Source organism: Galleria mellonella, unplaced genomic scaffold, assembly GCF_026898425.1.
Source record: "Galleria mellonella isolate WM207_F2 unplaced genomic scaffold, CSIRO_AGI_GalMel_v1 utg173, whole genome shotgun sequence".
Taxonomy (NCBI): domain Eukaryota; kingdom Metazoa; phylum Arthropoda; class Insecta; order Lepidoptera; family Pyralidae; genus Galleria; species Galleria mellonella.
Window position 1 is genome coordinate 1,233,567 of NW_026442016.1, and position 22,651 is coordinate 1,256,217.

Genomic DNA, 22,651 nt, shown 5'->3' on the forward strand with positions numbered 1-22,651 from the left:
AGGGAGACTTTGTACAAAAGTCGATTGCTTTTGTACCTCTGTCCCATTCGTGTTTCTACCGTGAAGTAGTTGTGTTTGCATGGCTGTGTTTCGGTTTGAAGGGTGGGATATGGCGTGAATTTACAGGGTACAGAGGAATAATATCTGAGTCCTCAAGAATGGAACGCATGGGGGGTATTATGGGCGTAACAGTATACTCTGTTATGTCCATGTTACTGCTCATGTCTATAGACGACGGTTACCACTTTCCATCAGGTGGGCCGTCAGCTTGTTTGCCATTCCAAGTTGTATAAAAAAAAAAATAAGTGAAAACATAATTTTTATAACATATTACACAAAACATATGATAGAATTCCATTGTTATATTACCTTTATATTAACGCAATAGGGATGGTAAGTCTGTCCACACTGCGCGCACGCAATAAGACAACCTTCCGAGTCAGTTCCAACAGCACCGCACATAACGCATAAATCTTGAGTCAACACAAACTTGTCTTTACTTGAACATAATACTAATTTATTCTCCAAGCCTGAAACAAAATATAATACTGATATATTTGTATTAAGATAAATTCCACCTAATAAAATAAAAAAATTAAAATAACTTAATTCTTTAAATTTTAAAAGTAACATAAATAATCTAGTAAATGGGGGAAGGCATTGTTAGTAATGGGGAAGTTAGTCCCCATTGCTATTAATATACTCTACCAGGTCGACCTACACGCGGTTCCCCTGGAAACCATTGTGACTAATTTATCGTTGAATTCGTCACGATGGGCTAACTAACCTACCGTTTTATCTTCACCAATCATCCCTCACTGGTGCCCCGCCAGTGTATACCGATAGCGCTGGCGGGGTCATTATTCCATTATCATCCATTAAAAAAAAAGATCAGTAATCTATTTACCTGGATCATCTTCAGGTGCTTTATTATCAGGAGCCTGCGGTCTCTGCAGACCTAAACCTGGTACTCCAAATACTCCTCTCATCTTTGGTTTGGAGCCTCTCTTTCGACCAAAATCCAAAACGGACCGTTGACGTTTCTGGAAGCCCAATTTTCCAGCTGGAGGAAATCCACCTTTCAGTTTGTAACCGCCGATTTTTTTCTTAGCAATTTTCGACGACACGGTATACGGTTTGCCTTTGCCAAGACCCACATCCGGCTGCCAAAAATATTGTCATTTAAGACCTTATTAATTTAATATATACCATAGACCTCATTAATTTCCGGTTGTTATCAAAGCAACAGTGTATTTGTATAGCTTCTGTTTAACATCACTTGTAAAATTAAAATAACAAACGAAATACCAGTGTGATAACTTAAAAAACTTTCTTAGTGAACAAAAACTGATCTGTTGTGAATATTTCAGTACTAAAACTTTACCATTGTAATAGTATTAACTTTATCGTGGCAATATACCTAAAGATATTTATGTCACCGAAAATTTCCCAAAACATGTTTTGAACAAAAGGAACGAACTAAGGTCAAACTTTTAGAAGGAAGAAAAGTTAATTTCAATTAATCCCAATAAAATCAACAAAATAAATGCATTTTCCTATATGAGGACAAAGTCGTAATAAAAAAAAAAACGGAAGGAGTAGTCAATAACAATTAACAGACTTCGGTGACAAGAAAAATAACCAAACTTTAACCAAATATACTATCACAACATTTAAAAAAGTTTTAACACGGCTAGTCACCGTGCGACATTAAACTACCATCCTCCAGAAAAAGAACAGAAAATAAGTAAAGCATATATATATATATATATATATATATATATATATATATATATATATATATATATATATATATATATATATATATACACTCAATATTTAAATTAACATATCAAAATTACATACTCGACTACAAATGGGAGGGAAACAAGGAATGTATGGTGTTGGATTTATAAGAAGAGTAGAGTAGAAGAGGATACAAGAAGTAAATAAACTACAAAAAATCATTACTAATAGCGAAATATGAAGAAGGCCTATGTTCAAGGACAATCTAAAAAATAAGATGTTGCCGATATCAACATTTGTTATTTATACCTGTTTACAATTTAAAAAGGATCTGTAATTCAATAATAAAGTCTATTTTTTTCATTTTTTTATTAATTCACTAAATATTAATGAACGATAAGCACTCTGTTGTATATCGAAATTCTGTGTCAGTGTTTTCCTAGAACCAACTTCACTTTTATAACTTTTTATGAAAAAATATTATTATTATGTGGGGTACTAGGATATAGTCTGTCATTACGTGTAATACAATGTTCACAATAAAAAGTCGTGAATAACTTGTGCTGTTCCTCTTTTAACACGTTCGGTGCGGCACTGTATTTGCCAGGGTCTTCCGAAATGCGAGCACTTTTTTTTTTCTTAAAATATTCCTTCTGCACCCAAATACACATATAAAATATTTAAAAAAATTATAATTACGTTTTTCAATTAAAAAAAGCTTTGTCGAGGCGTAGTCGGCACACGCGCCAGCAAAGGAATTTCCTTGGCGGGATTTGAAATGAAAAACCCAGCGTCGAGGCACCCTCGGCGGTAGGCCGGGGGAAGGGATAAGCTCCGTCGAGGCATACTCGACACTCGCACCGAACGTGTTAATATATATGTAATAATTTCAATTATAGACCAAATTGTATTTCTTGTTGAGATAAAAACACATAAGGTAAGTATGTAAACAAGCAAACTAAATACGATGCCATCACCAATTTACGAGTATAACGAATTACATGGCAATAAAGTTTAGTGTCACCTAAAATGAGAATACTGAACGGGATTTGTTGATTTGTTATCAAACCAATTTGTTAAGTAGTTTGATATAATTTGGTGCAATGACCAAGAATACATACATTTTTTAGAAAGGGATAACAAAAATTACATTAATTTACAATGATTAGCAAATAAAGGTAAATGACGTTCATATAAAAAAAAAAATTGAAGTATAAAACAAATTTGAAACAGCTCTTTCAGAAAATCGAAATCATTAGAAACAGTGATTTTTACCTTGGATTCTATAGCAAGTGGATCTTGCTCCTGTTGAGAATTGTCATCACCAAACGAAGAATCCTGTGATGTTGAAGCCGTATTTTCATCTTCAAATGCTGCACAAAAGTTAAGTTTTAAAATTAGGTCAAAATAAAAGTGAATTTATCGAACTTAATAATAATAATAATAATAACTTTATTTCCTTAAACAAAATTAGCCTGTAGTACAATATAACTATGACCCCACACTAGGCAAAGCCTGTCTCGTGGAAGTCAAACCTAGAAATTTAACAGTTATAGTGCGACAAACAGGGTTAATTTAAATATGTGACATTGAATGTGAGTTTGGATATGCATACTTTAAATATAACATGCTACTTATCTTTTTTTAAACACTATAATTTTAATAAATTACTACTAATACTCCTACTACTACTTTACTATACTAACAAATTGACTAAACTAAATAAAGCTTACATCCAGTTTTAGTACCGGCTAATTGCATGTGGCTCTTGCATGAGGGACAATTGTATTCATAGCTCGGATTCTGTTCCTTCCTCTGTCTATACTGTTGTGGTTCCGCGTCAGGATCACATGTTCCATGAACATATCTGTTAATAGTTCAGAACATGTTAGATATTATGGACTTTTTTTTAATGTGTGATAATGAAATTGTAACCCCGCCCGCGCTATCGGTATTCACTAAGGCACCAGTGAGGGATGATAGGTGAGGACGAAGTCAGGTGTGTTATGTCCCATCGCGACAAATTTGACAATAATTAATGACGATGGTTTCCAGGGAGAATCGCGTGGAAATCAACTTGACAGGGTATATTACCAGCAATGGGGGTTATTAGCAATCCTTATTCCCCATTATTAACAATCCTAACCCCCCCCCCCCCCTATATATTATAAATTAAAGTAGCATGTAATGTTATCTAGGTATAACATTAACAATAATGCGAAATATGAAACTGTGTAAGATAAATAGTGTTAAAAGTTTAAAATAGTGCATTTGGTAGTGACCTCTTGCAGAGCGTGCAGCGGATCATGTCGCGGTAGGCGGCGGCGCGGTAGGCGCGGCGGCACAGCGGGCAGCACGAGCCCTTGTTGCGCTGCTGGTAGCACGAGTCGCACACCGTGTAGTGCGCGTGCCAGCGCGACGACGGGCCCGCGCCCGGCGACCGCGCGCCGCAGTCCGAGCACACGCGGCAGCACTGCCGCACACACACACCGCACCGTATTACGTCACACGTACACGCAACTACCACTCACTCCTCTACATTTAAACACTAATCTCACTCTCTACTGTCAACTAGCTTAGCCATTTCGATTTAAGAATTGGATACGACAACGAAATATTGGATACAAAGAGTCAATACTTGGTCTCCCAGCAATTGTTACACTGATAAAATTTCATATTAAGATTACTGTATATTTATACATAGTGTACAATCATTTCAAGGTAAACAGCATGCTAATAAACTTACTAATATTCTTACTACTTTCCTTCACATGAGCGAATCAATTAGCTCGTCTATATTTCCTCTTTTAAGTGACTGAAATTATTATAAGCATACAAAATTGCAAATACATTATAATGTTTCACGATGATGAGATATGTGTCGGGGGGGCGACTGACCTTGCATTTCCAGCCGTACTTGGGCACGGTGGCCATGACGGGCCGCAGGCAGGTGGCGTGGTAGAGCTTGTCGCACTGCTCGCAGGTGACGGCGCGCCAGTCGGCGCCGGCCGCGTCGGCGCGGCACACCTGGCACGCGCGGCACACGCGGCACGCCCAGCCCGCGCGCACGCCTGCAACACGCGCACACGCTCACCCACTACCACCCTCCCGCTCACATCGCACCGCGACCACACTTTATTACAAATCCTCTCTCACATAATGGTGAGGAGAATGGGAAAAAATCCAAGTTAATGTAACATTATTCATTATTATTCATAATCATCATCTTCTTACCCTTATCTCAATTATTATTTAGGGTCGGCGTAATATGTTTTTATCCATATTAATAAAAGATTTAGCTTTTAATTTTACAACCGGCCACCTGTCTGACATCAACCCTCTTTGAGAATTCTAAATACAATATCCTAAATATAATTTTTTTTTCTTTATATCTTTATAAAAAGAAGAAAAAAAAAATTATTTTATGAAAGATTCTTTATTATTATAATTATCAAAATTATTTTGCAAAATGATAATCGGTTACAACAGTTGTCACAGGAAAGGCCCGTGCGCAACAGGAATTAAGTATATGATTAAGGTATACTGACCAGGCAGCTGCGAGAGACCGACGCAGGTGCCATGGTGGTGTGCGCCGCACGCAACACACGTCATGAGGTTGGCAAGGTCGCCCACCGTGCCACATGTCCGGCACTCGATGTCCGTCGAGCCTGTACCACCACATCATACAATTAAATTTTCAAGTATATATCACCTTTATTTTCGTAGATATTACAAAAAGATTTAATATAAAAATTAGAACCTCCTACTTATTATTTATAATTAGTATATTTATTTTAGACCATTCTCTTACATTAGGAAAACTCAAAAGATAGAAATAAATATTAATACTAACTTAAAAAATTAACATCTAGTCTACATTTTAAATTATTTTTTCAAAAGATATTCTAAAAAAAGATGATGAAATGAATGATATGAGAAAAATATTTTCAATGTCAAAAAATATTATAAATTATTATGACTTATTAAAAAATATATATTTCAGTTGAAACTTACAATTAAGTGGTACTTGATACAAATGATCTTTGCAGAAAGAAAACTTATTTTGAAAATCCATAAAGCCGCCAGAAGCCAGTACACATGGTAAGTGAAAGTATTTGTTGCAACTCCCCTGTTGAAAAGAAAATTTTAGAAGGTATTAAAAACAAAACGATTAATTTCATAAAATTTCCAGCTAAAAATATTAACTTACTTTACAAGGAATGCTAGCACCATGTCTTGAACAAAAGGCACATTTCCTGGACAATGCGTTAATAACAATCCCTTTAATTCTTGTGTCTTCCAATGTTTCCTTTTCATCTGTCACATTACCAGCTACTGCTGCCTGGTCCTGAAAAGGTGGACTGAACTCGATGCAGCAGCGATGAAGATAGAAAGCTCCTGATGTCACTACTGCTGGTAACTCCAGAACATCTTGATGGCCTATTATAGACAACTCATCTGTGTGCTCCATATTGAATAGTGGGGTTCTAAAACAAGAAATAAACATGGATGTTTTACTTATAGAATCATATAAAGTATGTGTATGTAACTAAAATTATGTTGGTGTATATTTTTACTCCCCATATAGGCTATTTGACCGATTTCTGAAAACCACCTCGGACAATTTATCAATGTTTATAGATCTTCCAAAAAGTGCGTCAAAAAATATCAAATAAAGATGTACAATTTAAAAAGGTCACTGAAATGCAACTTATAAACAATATAGCATCAGTGGTGTCGCATTTATCTAAACAATAATTAATGTTATACATGATCAGTATGTAATAGTAGTTTGGTCAGTATTTCTGTTAATTTTTATCATTTCCCAAGAAAGAAAATGAACAAATAGTGTATTGTGCCAGCGTGCACAAATACTACATTAAAGAAAGTGGATAAACTATTCATTAGTGTGTGAAAAAAGCTTATAATACAAAAAGTGGTTGCAACTTGTAAAATCCTAATGCAGTGGTGAATCATTCAATTGTTTTCTCTTGTGAAGATAATTTTGATGTTAGTATATAAACTTATTTTGATGTACATTTATGAATATTTCAATTTTTTTTAATTTTAATTATCATATTGAAATTAGAACACAATTTTGTCATTTCGTGCACTAAGTTATCAGCAATTCAACAGATGAATAATAAAATTAGTAATTACTAATTATTAGAATAATCAATCAACAGTTTTAGAGAAAAATATGTTTTTTTTGGGTTTTATCCATAATTAATATATAATTTTTTTGTCAGATTAATGCATACCATTACATGTGACAACTTACTTGCACTTATTAAAAGCCTTTTGACGTCTGCTCAGGGGCAACGCCAACTGCTGCTGGTTGGCATCAAGCAATTCTGGAGGTGGTGAGCCGAGGGTCGGAGGGTGTTGTGACAAGGGCGACGGAGCAGGAAGCAGGGGTGGCGCGGGAGCGGCGGTGGGCGCGGCCGCGGGCGGCCCGGGGGTGCCGGGCGTGCTGGGAGGAGCACTGGTGGGCGTAGCGCCGCCAGACCCGGCCCCAGGGGTACTGCTGCCAGACCCTTCAATGTTACACAGGATCTGTCTCATCTCTCCTTGTCCAAGTTGACTACGTTCGCTGAGATTGCAGAGAGCACACACTTTGCCAGGCCTAAAATTAATGATATTAAAATTGAGAAAATTATAGTGCTAAGATCTTTGTAATGTGTATATATAAATACTATCAGATTTTAAATACTAATAATTAGTGAAAATTAATTAAAATAATTTAAGCCATAATTTACCATTTTTCTGGAGTGTAAGGAGGTTCTTCAGGAGCAGGCATGGTAATATCATCCTCATCTATAACATCATCAAGTGTATCGTCTCGACTACCTCTGTGCCTCTTAGCTCCTCTAAGAGAGCCAGGATTTCCTCTATATCTGTTAACAAAAGTTTAAATCCAATTTCTATATTAAAAAAAAAGAATAAAAAATAATATAATGAAAAAATAATTTCTAAAAATAGTATTATTTGCATTTTTGTTATTATTAAAATAGGGTCAAAAATGTAGTTCTTGGCATAAATTGTTGTATTGTAAAGTTAAATAATTAGCCTTGAGTCTACACAGTAAATCACTAGACTAGATCTTTACCATTAATTTAATTAATAAATTTTGCAAATATTTTTTTTTTAGATGATTACACATATCACAACACAAACTCACCTCCTAACAACTTTGCCATCTCTAGTCAGCTTAGGGCCTTCTTTTCGAGGCCTGCCAGGTCCTCTTCGGCCTGAAGTAAAGAATGGTCGAGTGTATGGTTGCTGGTGGAAAAATGGTGGTTGTGACACTGCTGCATGTGGAGAAGCAGGCTCTTCTCCACGTGGCGATGATGCACATGATGTTGGTGTCGATGCAGGCCCAGGATAGAAGTCTAAAAATTTGTCACACATTAATCTTATATAGATATCATGATACATTAAAATTATATTTACATAACAGTTTATTAAAGTTTTGTAATAGAATATTTCTATTAAATAAATCTTTTCATATAATATACAAAGAGTATTAATTTGCAAGCTATAATATAATAAAGCTAATATATAATTATAGGGCTCATTGTATTATAAGATCAAAGAAAAACTAGCAGTAATACAAAATCCTAATTAGTACAAAATAATAACAACTCAAAAGTAAAACAAAACAATAAAAACAATAATAATGCATAACCATTTCCAATAATTGCTTAGATATAAATTATGTTTCAACCTAAATTTTAACATCCTATACATATATTAAATATATAAAAGACTATAAGTAATTCTTGATAAAATACACCAGAAGAATGACAAACTATGTGCAGAGCCAGACTTTAATTGCACTATAATAACAGTAACAATAATAAAATAAATATTATCTTAAATCACATTGGATTGCATGAAAAGAATTCAAAATCCAGCAACAATATTGATTGAAACTGAGCTTTTCTTCACAACCTTTCATATTAAATTGCTGTAGAGACCATGTGATTTTATATACGTAAATTACAAGTATATTATATACTAAGTTGGGAATTCAAAAACTAATTAATGTAAATTAACCAGATACATGGAAATTGATAGAAGCCTGACCAGAGTTTTGAAAAGCATACTATATTCAAATAAGTTAATAAAGAATCAGAACACTTTGCCGTTGGAATATTCCATTAGTTTCAATGTTAGGAGTTGCGTACCTGAAGAGGGCTGTGCTTCACCTTCATCCTCTGAACCATCGTCGCCTAATAAATCCACATCCAAAACACCTTCATCCGGTACGTCCATCTAAAAAACGTAAATAAAGACTCTATTCAATTAAAATAAACAAGCAAGTAAGCATTTTAGTGGTTATGACGAAATTATTTACGACAGGATAGGACTAATGTAAATGAAGACCGCCATAGTGAACGACAAGTGGATTCTGAAGTTAACTTTAAAACTTACCGCAAAAGGTTGCGATGGACTTAACCCGTGTCCAAATTAAGAAATTAAATTTGAAACAGAATATAAACTCATTTTTTAATAATTTACATTGAAACTGAAATACAAGAAAATAATACAGCACTTCACTGCAAACGAAGCGTACAATAATTAGTGATGTGAATAAGCAATATTATAATACAATCGAAAACACACTCGATTCAAACTCAGAGAAAACGATTTTTGTATTTTTCTGTTTTTTATTTTAATACATAGTCGAATTTTTTTTGTAAATTAATTTATTAAAAAAATATTAATCAAAATATTTTAGACAAAAAATAATTTCAAATAATATATTCACAGGAATTAAATATATTTCATGAAACGGGACGACTAAACAAAATGCTTACGTGTGCTATTTAGTAAACTGACTGATTACAACTTCAGACTAGTTAAAAAAAAAACAGTCATAAAATAAATACATATACACGAAAATTTATTTAGAAAGTAATATTATTTTATTCTTATTTCTGATTACTAAACCATGCAGAACATGAGATACACTTTAATAGCATTAGTTTTTGTGACGAGTACGTCTAATATTTGTAACTCCTCTCTATTTGATAGCGAATCATGTTATTCATTCGGGAGCGGCAATGTTTTTCCCGGCGGCGCAAGAAAAATTGATCATAAATTACAATTTACAAAGGCGATGAGTAAGTACTTATCAGTAAAATAAATAATTCACCTTTTATGTTATTATTTGTAAAAAATTTTTATTTTCTATATTATCTACAGTATCAAAACCGGCACCGGAGTGGGCAGCAACTGCTGTCATAGATGGTGAAATTAAACAACTTTCTTTGTCAAGTTTCAAAGGAAAATATTTGGTTTTCTTCTTTTACCCCTTAGATTTGTAAGTATATACTGTACAATTTTTTTTTATTATAAAACAAATATGTAAATATATTAGATAATAATATTTAATTAGTACTCGGTATAAACTGGAGTTTTGAACTCACAAGTGATCAATTATATACATATTATAACGTCATTTCTTTCTTATTATTCCAATTTGTAAAAATGTTTGCATATTTTTGATTACCTATTTGGATGTGTATCAAATATCTCAATCACCCTCAAAATGCTAAATACATTTAAAAGAAGTTTAATATAGAGATGAACAATATTCCAGACATAATACATAATATTTTTTATCATAATTCATGTGAAAAAATCTGCAGGGTGTAGCTAGTTTGGTAAATTATTACTGTATACCTATTGTCAAAATATTTAATCATAGATATTTGTTATTTAAAACATATAAAATGTTACTTTTCAGCACCTTTGTATGCCCAACAGAAATATTAGCATTTTCTGAGAGGATTGAAGAGTTCAAAAAGATTAATACACATGTGGTAGCTTGTTCTGTTGACTCACATTTTACCCATTTAGCATGGATTAATACTCCACGTAAAGAAGGAGGTCTTGGAAAAATTAATATTCCACTCCTAAGTGATTTAACTCATTCAATTGCAAAAGATTATGGGGTGTATTTAGAAGATCTGGGACACACCTTAAGAGGATTATTTATTATTGATGACAAGGGTATTTTAAGGCAAATCACTATGAATGATTTACCAGTTGGCAGATCCGTTGATGAAACTCTTAGATTAGTCCAAGCATTTCAATACACTGATAAGCATGGAGAAGTGTGTCCAGCTGGTTGGAAGCCAGGTCAAGATACTGTAAGTTGAAAATATGTTTTAAGACTTAGAAATTACTTTATTCCTACTTATAAATTATTTATATTTCACTGACTTAAAATTACCACAAAGTAAAAAACATACTATAGTTATGCTGTTTTAAAATTACATAAAACTAAATGTAAAATATATATAACCATAAAACTAATGCTTATATTAAAAATAAACACTCCCTGCAAGTAATTGACTCTGTTGTATGTGGATTTATGTATTTATTTAAATAGCTATAGGTAAAAGTAAAGGTTTGTTACCCCTTTTTAAGAATAAAAACATTTGTAACACTAAACTATCAAAGTTCCAACTTAGTGGTTTTTGGAAACTAATAAATTTTTATCACAATGATAACAGTTGACAGATGTTTCTAATCTATGGGATTTATAATGATTACTTTTTTCCCCACATTAGTATTTAATTTATAATTTATTTAATTAATTTGTTATTACTTTATTTCAGATAATACCAAATCCGGATGAGAAGAAAAAATATTTTGAAAAAATATCAAATAATTAAATTGTAAGCAAAATGATACCTGTTTGCTGTTTATGGTTAATACAGATGTTTGTAAACTAAGTGATAAGAGCAAAATAACATCACTCAATTAGCATTTAAGTGGAAAATGAGTGTTATCAATTGCAAATAGAAAGTAATAGAAGTTTGGTGAATGATTTAAAAAATTATATAAGCCAGTATTTCATATTATATTAACATTGTAATAAATATTGGTTACAATTTAAATGATGTAATACATTTTAATAACCACATAAAAAATTAATAAACCTAAAAGACATTTTTTAAGACTGATAAATATACTTCATTATACACATTATGCTGTAATTATTTTGATTAAAAATATATTTTTTATTTTGTGTAAGGTATGTTTTTTATTTGTAAAAGTAGTAAATATATAATAGGGTTTTTCCAGATTAGTAAACATTTATAACATTAAAAAAATATACTGGAAATAATTTAAGGGAATATGGGAAATGATATAGGTAATAACAAATACTATTTAGTACTTATTACTATCATATTAAAATTATAAATGTGGATGTGTGTTGCTCAAACACACCCCAATGGCAGAATGTATAAAAATAGACTTTCGTGCATGGATGGACCATGCCCTGGATTGATAGATGGGATACAGATTATTCTATATCATATGGAAAATGCTTTGAGATATAGCAAGAGTACAGTTTTACATTTTTACTATATTATTATTCATTTCATATTCATAGATTGATTGCTCTGAATGGAAACGTCATTCTTCATTTCGAATACCGACTGTGCCATTTTAAATTCATAAGAAAGGCTTATAGGTTCCGAAAGCTACTAATTATTACTAGGTAAGGGTGATTTTTACCAAACGGGTTGTGTCGGATCGGATTTTACAATCTTTATATCAGCCGTAAAGCAGTTGTGTTTGCATGGTTGTGTTTCGGTTTGAAGGGTGGAATGTGGCGTGAATTTACAGGGTAAAGGGAATGGCAACGCATGGGGGGTATCATGGGCGTAACAGTATACTCTGTTATGTTCATGGAACTGCTCATGTCTATAGGCAACGGCAACGGCACTTTCCATCAGATGGACCGTCAGCTTGTTTACCATTCTAAGTTGTATAAAAAAAATAGTTCACACAGCTTGACCACAGGCGTCTTCCGCGACACGCTACAGTAGGTGAAAGTATACTGCGACACGCGATCGGCTCCATTTGTCTGCCGTCGTATCCGATCGGATTCTTTCGGCTGACGTCGCGTGCGCTCAAAACCGTGGCTGACGGCATTATTCATTTTTCTTTTCCTCTTCTGTGTTTTATGATTATTTTCTTCTAATGCAATAGCTAACAATACTACGTCAACTTCAACAATTTTTTAAAATTAGAACACGTCTACACTGTAAGAATGAAACTATCTAAGCGCAAAAATGGATTCATTCAAAAGCGATGGTATGGAGCCGATCGTATGCGTCGACAACCTGCCGGACACGATCGGTTGTCCCCGCATCCGTTGGTATTTTGGTTGGTATCCTTTCCGATCCAATGCGATGCGAGCCGTTTGGTGGAAATTATCACGAAGTATAAAAGTTTTTATTATTTTCTTTTGTCTGCTTAAACTTAAATAAAAAATGTATTATTTTAATGATTTATATCTTACATTTTTGTAAATTTTTTGCTCTAGTATATATTTTAGTTAGATATTTTTGATAGAAATATCATTGCCGTTAAATTAGTATAACTGTTAAAATAGGTATATAGTATTTATTTATTTATAAATTAGGTTTTTTTTATACAACTTAGAATGTCAAACAAGCTGATGGCCCACCTAATGGAAAGTGGTAACCGTCGCCTATAGTCATGAGCAGTACCATGGGCATAACAGGTTTTTTTTTATAGGTGATAATGAAATAGTAACCCCACCCGCGCTATCGGTATACACCGGCAGGGCACCAGTGAAGGATGATAGATGAGGATGAAACAGGTCAGTTAGCCCATCGTGACGAATTCAACAAGAATTGTTCACGATGGTTTCCAGGGGGAACCACGCGGAGGTTGACCTGATAGGGCATATTCCTAGCAATAGGGCTGTCAAACTCCATTGCTAACAATCCCTTCCCCCCAGGCATAACAGGTTAGGCCCCGCATGGAATATAGGCGGGAGTACCTAAATACCAGCTTGAACTTCCACCTCAGTGCAACGACGCGGACGCGCTGTGAGAATTGTCGATGATCCCAGAGGGCCTACCATGAAATTTGTTCCGAAATTTCGAGGCCGAACTACACAAATATTTAATGTTAAAAGTACATAATACTACTAGTATAGTATTATATTATCTGTGATAATACATATCGTTTAAAAACATTAAAAATGTTAAAATATGATTTCTTTGAATTGGTATGATAGGATTTATGACGAACGAAATGTTAAGCTTCATTTAATGGGCCGATTTCGGAATGAACTAAAACACGAAATTGACTATGGAAATACAGAATTTCATTTTATGGTAGACTCTCAGACTTACCAGTGGTATAGAACCTTTTAGTTCAAGGAGAGATTTTGCCTTACTCTGCGTATTCTACCGCTTCTACAACGGACTAAGCACAAAGGAATTGTTCAATATGATACCCACAGTCATTTTCTACTATAATACAGTTCGTCATCGACAGAGAGTTCACACCCATAACATAGACCCTGAATAGTTTTCTCCTACGAACGTCCAGATTATGGAATGAGCTCTATCTGTCGAGGTTTCTTCAAGAGATTACAGCATGAGTTTAAAAAAAAAAAACAGGTTTCCTCAGAATCGGCAAAGCGCGTGTAATGCCCCTGATATTGCAAGTAAGTAGGCTACGGTAACTGCTTACCATCAGCTAGGCCGTATACTTGTTAGCCACCTCAGTGGTATGAAAACAAATTTTAACTCGTAAACTTATTTATTAAGATTTACATAATGTTTATTTATATAGTTAGCTCAGTGGCTATATGTTACTAGCCTACAGTTAGGTATTTAAATAAATAGGTAGATTATCTAAATATATCTATCTAGATGTACTTAGTATAACGCACTTACATACCTAAGAACAAGTTACATACTAACAGACTAGAAATTAAATAAAGAACGAGATTAAAATATGATTGCTCTTGTGTGCGGGAATATAAGTGTGGACATAAAACAGTGTAAAGCACTTATGCAAATTCTATCATTACATGATTTATCGATACCTAGTATAGTATTATATTATCTGTGTCGATATTGATAAATAAATACAAACTCAAAACTTAAAAAAAAAATTAACAATTAATAATATTAAAAGTTAACAATAAGATATTTATTTCACTTAAAAACACATGTAATAAATTGTAGGTTGATATGAATTTGATATTGTAAAAAAATTATTTAAAATTTCTTTAAATTTATTTAAATCATTTAAAAAATCAAACCTTTATGATACGAATCTACACAATATATGATATTACACAGATAATAGTGTTGTAACGCGGCATATTGAATCTGGCGAGTTAAATGAGCAGTCTCTCCTGTCGTTCCCGCTATCGAGCCCCAAGAACTCCTACGAACTCTTCTTTATGCTGGTGAATTCTAATGATAAAATACTATATTGTATTTTTAACAAACTTCAAAAGAAGAGAAATAGAAAATATAGTCTAAACGAAAAACATTCACGTCGACAAAGAAAATCTTTGTTTTATTTTTTTCAATATACAAAACTTATAATTATACATCGATATATATCTAATTCCTAGATCGAAGGTTGTGTCGAGTTGACATCTACCCCCAAAGATTTTTGTTCTTAGTCTGCCCGCTTAAATAGGTGGCAACTGAATTAATCGATAGAATCATTATCTATGGTAAAGCGAATCTAAGAGTTGGAATAAGTCATTTGACGTTGCTATATCATTTTATCTCACGAACTTATTAATAATTAAATAAATAAGTTACAGAAATCTGTGAATAAAATGTTTACGGAACGTATAAATTTCTTCTATTTAGATGTCTATGAATGGGGTGAATACAGAAAATAATTATACAAGTACGTGTCATTTTATGACTTACGTCAACGTCAAAATCTAATTGTCAAGGTCAACTTTCAATTGTTACACATTTTTCAATTAACTTCGTCAATTATTTTTTATTTCGTATTGTTGAATAATATATATCTTGCGTCATTCTTTATTGTAATTATTTATATAGTCTTTATTAATATTTAAAATTCGGAGATGCCCGACTAGTTTCGAACTCAATAGGAACCCTTATTCAATAGGAGTGTACACAATACCGTGCAGCTTAAGTTATATTACGGAAAAGGGCATAAGAATTGCCAAGACAATAAAGCCATGGCAGAACATATCTACAACACAAATTCAGACCATTACATTCGTCTTGCTAAGACGTTAGTATTTTTTTTTTATGGATGATAATGGAATGATAACCCCGCTTGCGCTAAAAGTATACGGCGGGTCACTAGTGAGAGATGATAGGTGAGAATGAAAAGGCACGTCAGTTAGCTCATCGTGATAAATACACTGAAATTAGCACAATGGTTTTCAGGAGTTTCCATGGGGAGGTCGACCTGATAGGATTTGCTAGCAATGGGTCTATTAGTCCCCATTTATAACAATCAATAGACTTGTGTCTGAAATTGAAACTTCACTCCAGCAAGTTTCGATCTGGGGTGAACAAAATCTTGTCCAATTTAACCCCAAAAAGACACAAATCTGCGCGTTTACCGCAAAAAAGACGCCGTTTGTCGTATCTCCTTACTTTCAGGGCACTTCCCTTGATAAAAAGTCTAGTCTAGGAATTCTGGGCGTTGATATATCTTGCGATGTCCAGTTTTGCGGTCATCTAGAGGAGGCGGAGGAGAAGGCTAAGATAGCTTCCAAAAAGTTAGGAGTGCTCAATAGGGTGAGACGATATTTCATGCCAGAACACCGTCTGAAATTATATAAAACCCAAGTCAGGCCGCATATGGAATACTGTTCTCACCTGTGGGCAGGAGCGCCACAGTACCAACTCCTTCCGTTAGACCGCATTCAAAGTCGGGCGGCTCGAATTATAGATAGTCAACGCCTTACTGTCCGACTTGATCCACTGAAACTGCGCAGAGATGTTGCATCTCTGTGCATCTTCTACCGAATTTATCATGGGGAGTGTTCTGAGGAATTGTTCGGACTAATACCTGCTGCTGATTTTCACCACCGTACAACCCGCCACAAACTAAAGTTTCATCCCAATCATTTGAACGAGTGGCGGTCTTCCACCGTGCGTTTTTCAAGGCACTTTCTTCCACGCACAACCATTCTTTGGAATCAACTTCCAGCAGCAGTATTTCCGAACCGATACAACATAACCTTCAAGAGTATATTCCTTTTTAAAAGGCCGGCAGCACACCTGCAATGCCGCTGGTGTTATGGGTGATCATGGGCGGCGGTAGTCACTTACCATCAAGTGAGCCGCATGCTCGTTTGCCCCCTGTGTTGTAAAAAAAAAAATCCCTTCCCCCAGGCGTCAGTACTGCGATAAATAAATATTGCATACTGCGAAAAGTGCGTAAAGCCATCGAGATCTGCCATCAACCAAATTTCAATAAAGATAGCAATTGGACACTGTCTCTTGCTTGGAATCTACCTCTAATGCTCACACTGAACATGAGTCGGAAAAAGTATAACAGTATACTTCACTCAATGGATCAACCCGGGAATTAACCCATTACCCATTAGGGGGGGAAAGGGAAGCAATATACCCAGCCAGATTAACCTTCTCGCGGTTTTTCCTAGAAATTATCATGGTTAATTCCTTGTGAATTCGTCATGATGGGCTAACTGGCCTGTTTTCATTCTCATCAATCACCCTTCACTGGTGCTCTGCCAGCATATCCTGTTAGTAACCCCATCTGCGGTATGAAATGATAACACACAGCAAGAAATAGCTTGCTGGTTGGGCAGTGCCACTTGCGACACACCCTTGAATAATATAAATAAGGCTTCTTATTGAGATCAAAACTAATTTGGCATTCCCAAATTTAAAATCTGAGTAAAGCAATTTAATAGTGTCAGTGCTTTGTTATTTTTACATTAATTGTCAAAAACTTACTTCATTGTAATATATAAGAAATACACCCCAAATTTGTATTAGTTAAAGTCAAAAATTAAATTTCATAAACTTTCATCAAGGGTTAGAATTTATTTTATTTAATTTCTTAAAATTTTTTGGTGAAGAGCAGCTAAAAATTATTAATTTTGTATGTTTCTATTTTCTTCAGCAATGTTATCTCGTGTTGCAGTTTTACAAAAATTGTTACAACCAGAAACACAATATCTTCACAGAAATATTTTAGTTTGTACTTAATTTTATTATTCACTTTAAATCCTACTTCAATCCTAATTTTAAATTTTTATTTTCTTCCATTCTTACTTTCCTGACATTTTCTTACCTCTTAATTCAATCATCATTGTGCTTTAATTCTAATTGCTGTAAATAAATTTGTTTTAACACTGAATTTACTAAAAATATACTGTTTATTAAATATTTTATTGTAAAAAATATATAACATATTTGTTTGTATAGTGAACCACCACTTCTACTAAAATAAATGTTGCAAATATATGATTTACACATCATAAACAATATATTTGCAACATTTATTTAGGTAGATTAGAGGGGACGAGGGATACAGAAGTAGTATAATTGTATTTTGCTTAGTTAGAAATGCATAATCTTTATGCAAATGAAGATAGTACAGGTAGAATATTACATGTAGTTGGGCCATTAAACATTTTCCTTCTCATTGGTGTAAATAAGACTACTAAGTTAAATAAAAGTTAAGACTAATAATTCCAGTTAAAAGTGAAGACGAAGCATATAACATTAAGTTTCACAAGATATCTTACGAATAATAAGGAATATAAAAAAATGGTGGATCCAAAACGGGTGGTTAGCTATGAGGACATGCTGAAGGTGATTCACCAGCCAGAGAAAGTAATCATTGATGTGAGAAATCCAGATGAAGTCACTAACACTGGCAAGATTCCTTCTAGCATCAATATACCATGTAATTTTATATAAGTAACATAATTCTCTATTGCCAACTTTTAAAGTTGCTGTAAGAAAAGTCTTATATGCAAGGTTTCATATTAAAATATTTTCTCATAGAGAAAATAATAATAACTTTAATTAATGATTAATAATATCCAGCAAAACATATGTATTCTATAATAGTTTATTCTGATAAACTATGTTTCATGTCACCAATTTTTCCTGTTAAAAAGACTCTATAAATATAACTAAATTACTATCATACAACCACAACAATGAATATAAGATTATATAATTATGCACATGAAACTAGCCAATACTTTTTTAATACAAGGAATGATGGTCACTGCACTCATCTGTTTTGATAAGTATTTCTTGTTTTTAGTGAGTACTGTTCATGATGTATTGACTTCTATGTCTGATGAAGAATTTAAAAGGCAGTATCAGAGAGGCAAACCATCCTCATCAGATGAACTCATATTTTATTGTCAATCTGGAAGACGTTCTAGTGAAGCTCTGGATAAGGCTTTAAAACTAGGATATTCCAAGTATGTATTATAATCAAAGTATATAAAGTATGTACCAAATCTTATTTCTAATATTAAAAATAAGAATTTGTAAAGATTTTTTTGTTAGATGTTTGTTACTGAATTCTGCTTAAACAGTTGTAACTAGGTTTAAAAAAGGAGAGGGTGCACCAGAATCATCAGGTGTTCACTCTAAGATGCGAGCAAAGCTTCGCAAAGTCATGTTTGAGACTACATATGCGTCTTTTTTTAAGGGAAAATAACTTTAGAAACATCAATGTAAATAGCTGAACAGATTTGAAATTTGGTATAAGTAACTCACCTTGTGCTGTAAGTGTTAATAGTCACTTTCCATCAGGTGGATTGTCTGCTTGTTTACCTCTCTAGTAATAAAAAAAGATAGGTTACATACACATAGGATAATAATTCACATAAACAAAGTTACAGGAAACAGCTAGTATGTAATAGTATTTACAAAAACAATAGAATTTAGAAAGTTAGAAATGTAAATTGAAACTAATATTTTCTTATTACAGTTCTAAGACCTATCTTGGAAGTTGGAATGACTGGTCTAGTAAACAAAAATAAGACACTAAATTATATTTACACATACATTTGCTGTAATTTTATCATGATAATGCAATAAAATATAATGGTTTATTCTTTTTGTTATTATTTATCAATATCAATCACTATTTAAATAGGTTTATGAATAGCTTAAAAAACACAATTTTTTTGGAAAGCTACAATTATTGAGACTAGATATATTTATCAGCACCACCAACAACATACATTCTTATAAAATTTTCTCACTGCAAAAAATCTAGTTTCCTTTAGTTGCCCATTCTGTCCAGCTGCCAAGATAATTTTTGACACTGAAAATATTAACAATTATTATTATCCAAATATTTATTTAATCATAATATTTGGTGAAAATATTCATTGGTAGAACAGTATTTTCATATGGTGCAGTTACAAACAAGTAGGCAAACTTTTAGCTTGATATTCCCTGTATTTAATAAGAAATACAGGAGATATCAAGCATAATAACAACAAGACATAATTATAGATATATATTAATGTATGTTTTGTTGTAATATAATTTAACTCTAGAGGAAATAAACACATACCTACTATTTCATGTATTATGAAAATTAGCCATGACTTACTTTTTGTATCCTAAGTTTAAGGCATTCTGTTGTGCCATACCAGACCTCTTTCCAATCATACAATAGAAGATTATTTCAGTGTCCTCACAGGGTTTAGATCTATTGTATATCTGTTTGAACTCATTCTCAGACATAGTACTTAAAACTGTTGACACATTGCCCACTGCAATTAAAATAATGCTAATTTACACATACATGTACAGGCTGTAATCCACTATATTATTTTGACAATTTGCTCTTTATTTTGTACATTTTGAGAAACTTTAAAATGTTATGTAAAGTTTACATAGTTATATGTAAACTTTGATATTGAAGAATTTATAAAATAAATGATATATTTTAATTGTCAAAACTAAAATACAAGAATAGAAAGGGAGGGTGGTTTTTCAATTTTTTAGATTTTTTGTGCAACTTAGAATGGTCAATAATAACTATCACCTATAGACATAAACAGTGTAATATAATATATTCTACCATGATTATCACATCACTGTGTTGCCTATGACACCCTGCGTGCAATGTCATTCGTGAGGATTTAGGTATCATGTCTCTGTACCCTGTAATTTCATTGCTATATACCCTTCAAACTGAAACACAGGCATGTAAACACAACTGTTTCATGGCAGAAATACAAATGGAACAAAAGTATCCAAGCAGATGACTTGTTGGATATCATCCTATATAAAAAGTGGAAACTTTGTAATCAGGGTAAGAAGTAAGTAAATTTCTTCATGTTAACTTCTAAAACAATAGTTCTACCATATATTGTTTCAGAGATATCATTTATTTATTAATTTTCTAGTTGTTTACAATTTGATAACAATTTTATCTTTTCAATGTATTTGAAACAAAATAATATAGGTACTTACATGGAATATTGATACTGTTTGGTATCTTGCCATGCTCTTTAATCTCATCAGGTTCTCTAACATCAACTATGAGTATGTTATTAGCAGATGTTGCTTTTTTCACATGTTCATAGTCTACAATCATCTCTTCAGGATTTATATGATCAGAATATGTTCGATACTTGGTGACTAAATTTGTACTGGGTATACAACCTGGTTGCGTAGATATTTATGATTAGACACTACTTATCAGTAAAAAAGATAAAAATATATATACGTGAACATGGATAGATTAAACATTTAGTTTAAAATTTTAACATTATTAAAATATAAAACTACAAATCTTACTAATAAAATTGTAACTAGAAAATCTCAATACATGAGAGATAGTTAAAAAAAATTATAAGTAAGGTTTTAATGAAGCTAACAAAAGCTGGAGCAAAATTTTTAGATATTTTATCTGTCTATGTATTTAAGGTGACCAACTATACTCATTTACTGAGTTTTGTACTGTTTTTTTGCAAACCATACTCTTTTCAAATCTTGTACTCTGAAAGTACTCATTTGTATTGCTAAAACATTTTTTTAGATTATTTTATTTTTCATTTTATTAATTAAATATTTAAAATTTAATTAATAAAATTGACATTTTAGAGTAGAATATATCCCACATGAAAACTTAAAAGATTTAATAGAAATTTCTTTATGTTGTCCAGGCACTAATGCTGCTGTTGAAAGGGTATTTTCACTAGGGAATGATTATTGGAGCAGTGAAAAGTCGCAACTTTGTGTAAAAACATTAATTGCCGTCTTAATAGTCAAATTTAATATGCAAAATAGAAGTTGTTTGGATGTGGCTTAATGTTCATCTAATAAGATGAACATTCTTATTTAGCAAAAAAAATCCACTCTGAAGAAAAATATGTTTTTAAAAGAAAATAATTTTTTTATAGTTTTTTCTACTTTTTTCTTCACCTATGAAATACTTGCAAAGTGTACTCTTTTTGAACAAAAAATAGTTGGTCACCCTGATGTGTTTGTATAGTATTAACTATTGCACCAAATTAGATGTGATTTTCACAGTTCTGTGCCTAAAAGTTTAACTTAAGTTCATCTTTTATCCTAATACGGCATCTATAAGTGGTCTATTTCACCGATTTTCTTCTGAAATCAATGTCTACAGAGTACAGGCAAAAAGTTAGTAAATTATGATTCTAGTAATAAAGCGTAAATATTTGAACTTACAAATTGACTGCAGTCCGAAACATTCTTTCGAATTTCTTAAAGTCACAGCGCTTACTATTTTTATTGACGAGGGAATGGTGCTAAGGAAGATTCTTGAAAACATTATTTAAAGGGAAAACAAAAATTTGCAATAGTAACTACTATTTTCCTTTAGTGCCTTTGCAGATGTTTAATAAATTTGTTAAATAATTATATTAGGTATTAATTTCTTCAATTTTATAAATTGTAAAAAATAAGTAATATAATTTTTCGAAACAAATATTAATAATTTGACTTTCAGGTTTTAAATTTAAGTAAAATTGTCATAGACTAAGGCATTTGTGGTTTAGTACAATCCACAGATATAAACAGTCGGAGAAGTAGAGAAAAGTATAGGTAATATCTTTAAA

General features: G+C 32.7%; 4 protein-coding genes across 11 annotated transcripts in view; 2 read left to right on the plus strand and 2 right to left on the minus strand.

The window, feature by feature from the left end:
* LOC113515648 (histone-lysine N-methyltransferase 2C-like) overlaps positions 1–9,327 on the minus strand; it is a 56,131-nt gene extending 46,804 nt beyond the window's left edge. The window contains 14 exon segments of the mRNA XM_052893344.1: positions 370–530; positions 908–1,163; positions 3,022–3,119; positions 3,480–3,613; positions 4,029–4,219; positions 4,645–4,817; positions 5,295–5,414; positions 5,761–5,875; positions 5,957–6,233; positions 7,028–7,372; positions 7,506–7,643; positions 7,928–8,138; positions 8,937–9,024; positions 9,184–9,327. Of these exon segments, the coding sequence (XP_052749304.1) occupies positions 370–530; positions 908–1,163; positions 3,022–3,119; positions 3,480–3,613; positions 4,029–4,219; positions 4,645–4,817; positions 5,295–5,414; positions 5,761–5,875; positions 5,957–6,233; positions 7,028–7,372; positions 7,506–7,643; positions 7,928–8,138; positions 8,937–9,024 (2,307 nt within the window). The 5' untranslated portion in view covers positions 9,184–9,327.
* Positions 9,328–9,581: 254 nt separating this feature from the next.
* LOC113515423 (peroxiredoxin) lies at positions 9,582–11,796 on the plus strand. The gene is made up of 4 exons (XM_026899619.3): positions 9,582–9,875; positions 9,958–10,075; positions 10,502–10,907; positions 11,379–11,796. The coding sequence occupies exons 1-4, from the start codon at positions 9,704–9,706 to the stop codon at positions 11,433–11,435; spliced, it is 753 nt and encodes a 250-aa protein (XP_026755420.2). The 5' UTR covers positions 9,582–9,703; the 3' UTR covers positions 11,436–11,796.
* Positions 11,797–15,517: 3,721 nt separating this feature from the next.
* Positions 15,518–19,660, plus strand: LOC113515453 (rhodanese domain-containing protein CG4456-like). 8 transcript variants are annotated; one of them, XM_026899663.3, is made up of 6 exons: positions 15,518–15,613; positions 17,310–17,612; positions 17,701–17,774; positions 18,279–18,489; positions 18,859–19,021; positions 19,537–19,660. In XM_026899663.3, the coding sequence occupies exons 3-6, from the start codon at positions 17,703–17,705 to the stop codon at positions 19,586–19,588; spliced, it is 498 nt and encodes a 165-aa protein (XP_026755464.2). In that variant the 5' UTR covers positions 15,518–15,613; positions 17,310–17,612; positions 17,701–17,702; the 3' UTR covers positions 19,589–19,660. The 8 variants fall into 8 exon arrangements, with proteins under 8 accessions (XP_026755464.2, XP_031766706.2, XP_031766709.2 ...); XM_031910846.2 differs by having other exon boundaries at positions 15,523–15,828; XM_031910849.2 differs by having other exon boundaries at positions 15,523–15,828; positions 17,358–17,612.
* Positions 18,279–22,533, minus strand: LOC113515452 (rhodanese domain-containing protein CG4456-like). Its single transcript, XM_026899661.3, has 4 exons — positions 22,263–22,533; positions 21,039–21,230; positions 20,170–20,332; positions 18,279–19,875 (listed from the first exon to the last, which is right to left on the minus strand). Exons 1-4 carry the CDS (start codon positions 22,363–22,365, stop codon positions 19,824–19,826), a joined length of 510 nt encoding a protein of 169 aa, XP_026755462.2. The 5' UTR covers positions 22,366–22,533; the 3' UTR covers positions 18,279–19,823.
* Between the last annotated feature and the right edge of the window lie 118 nt (positions 22,534–22,651).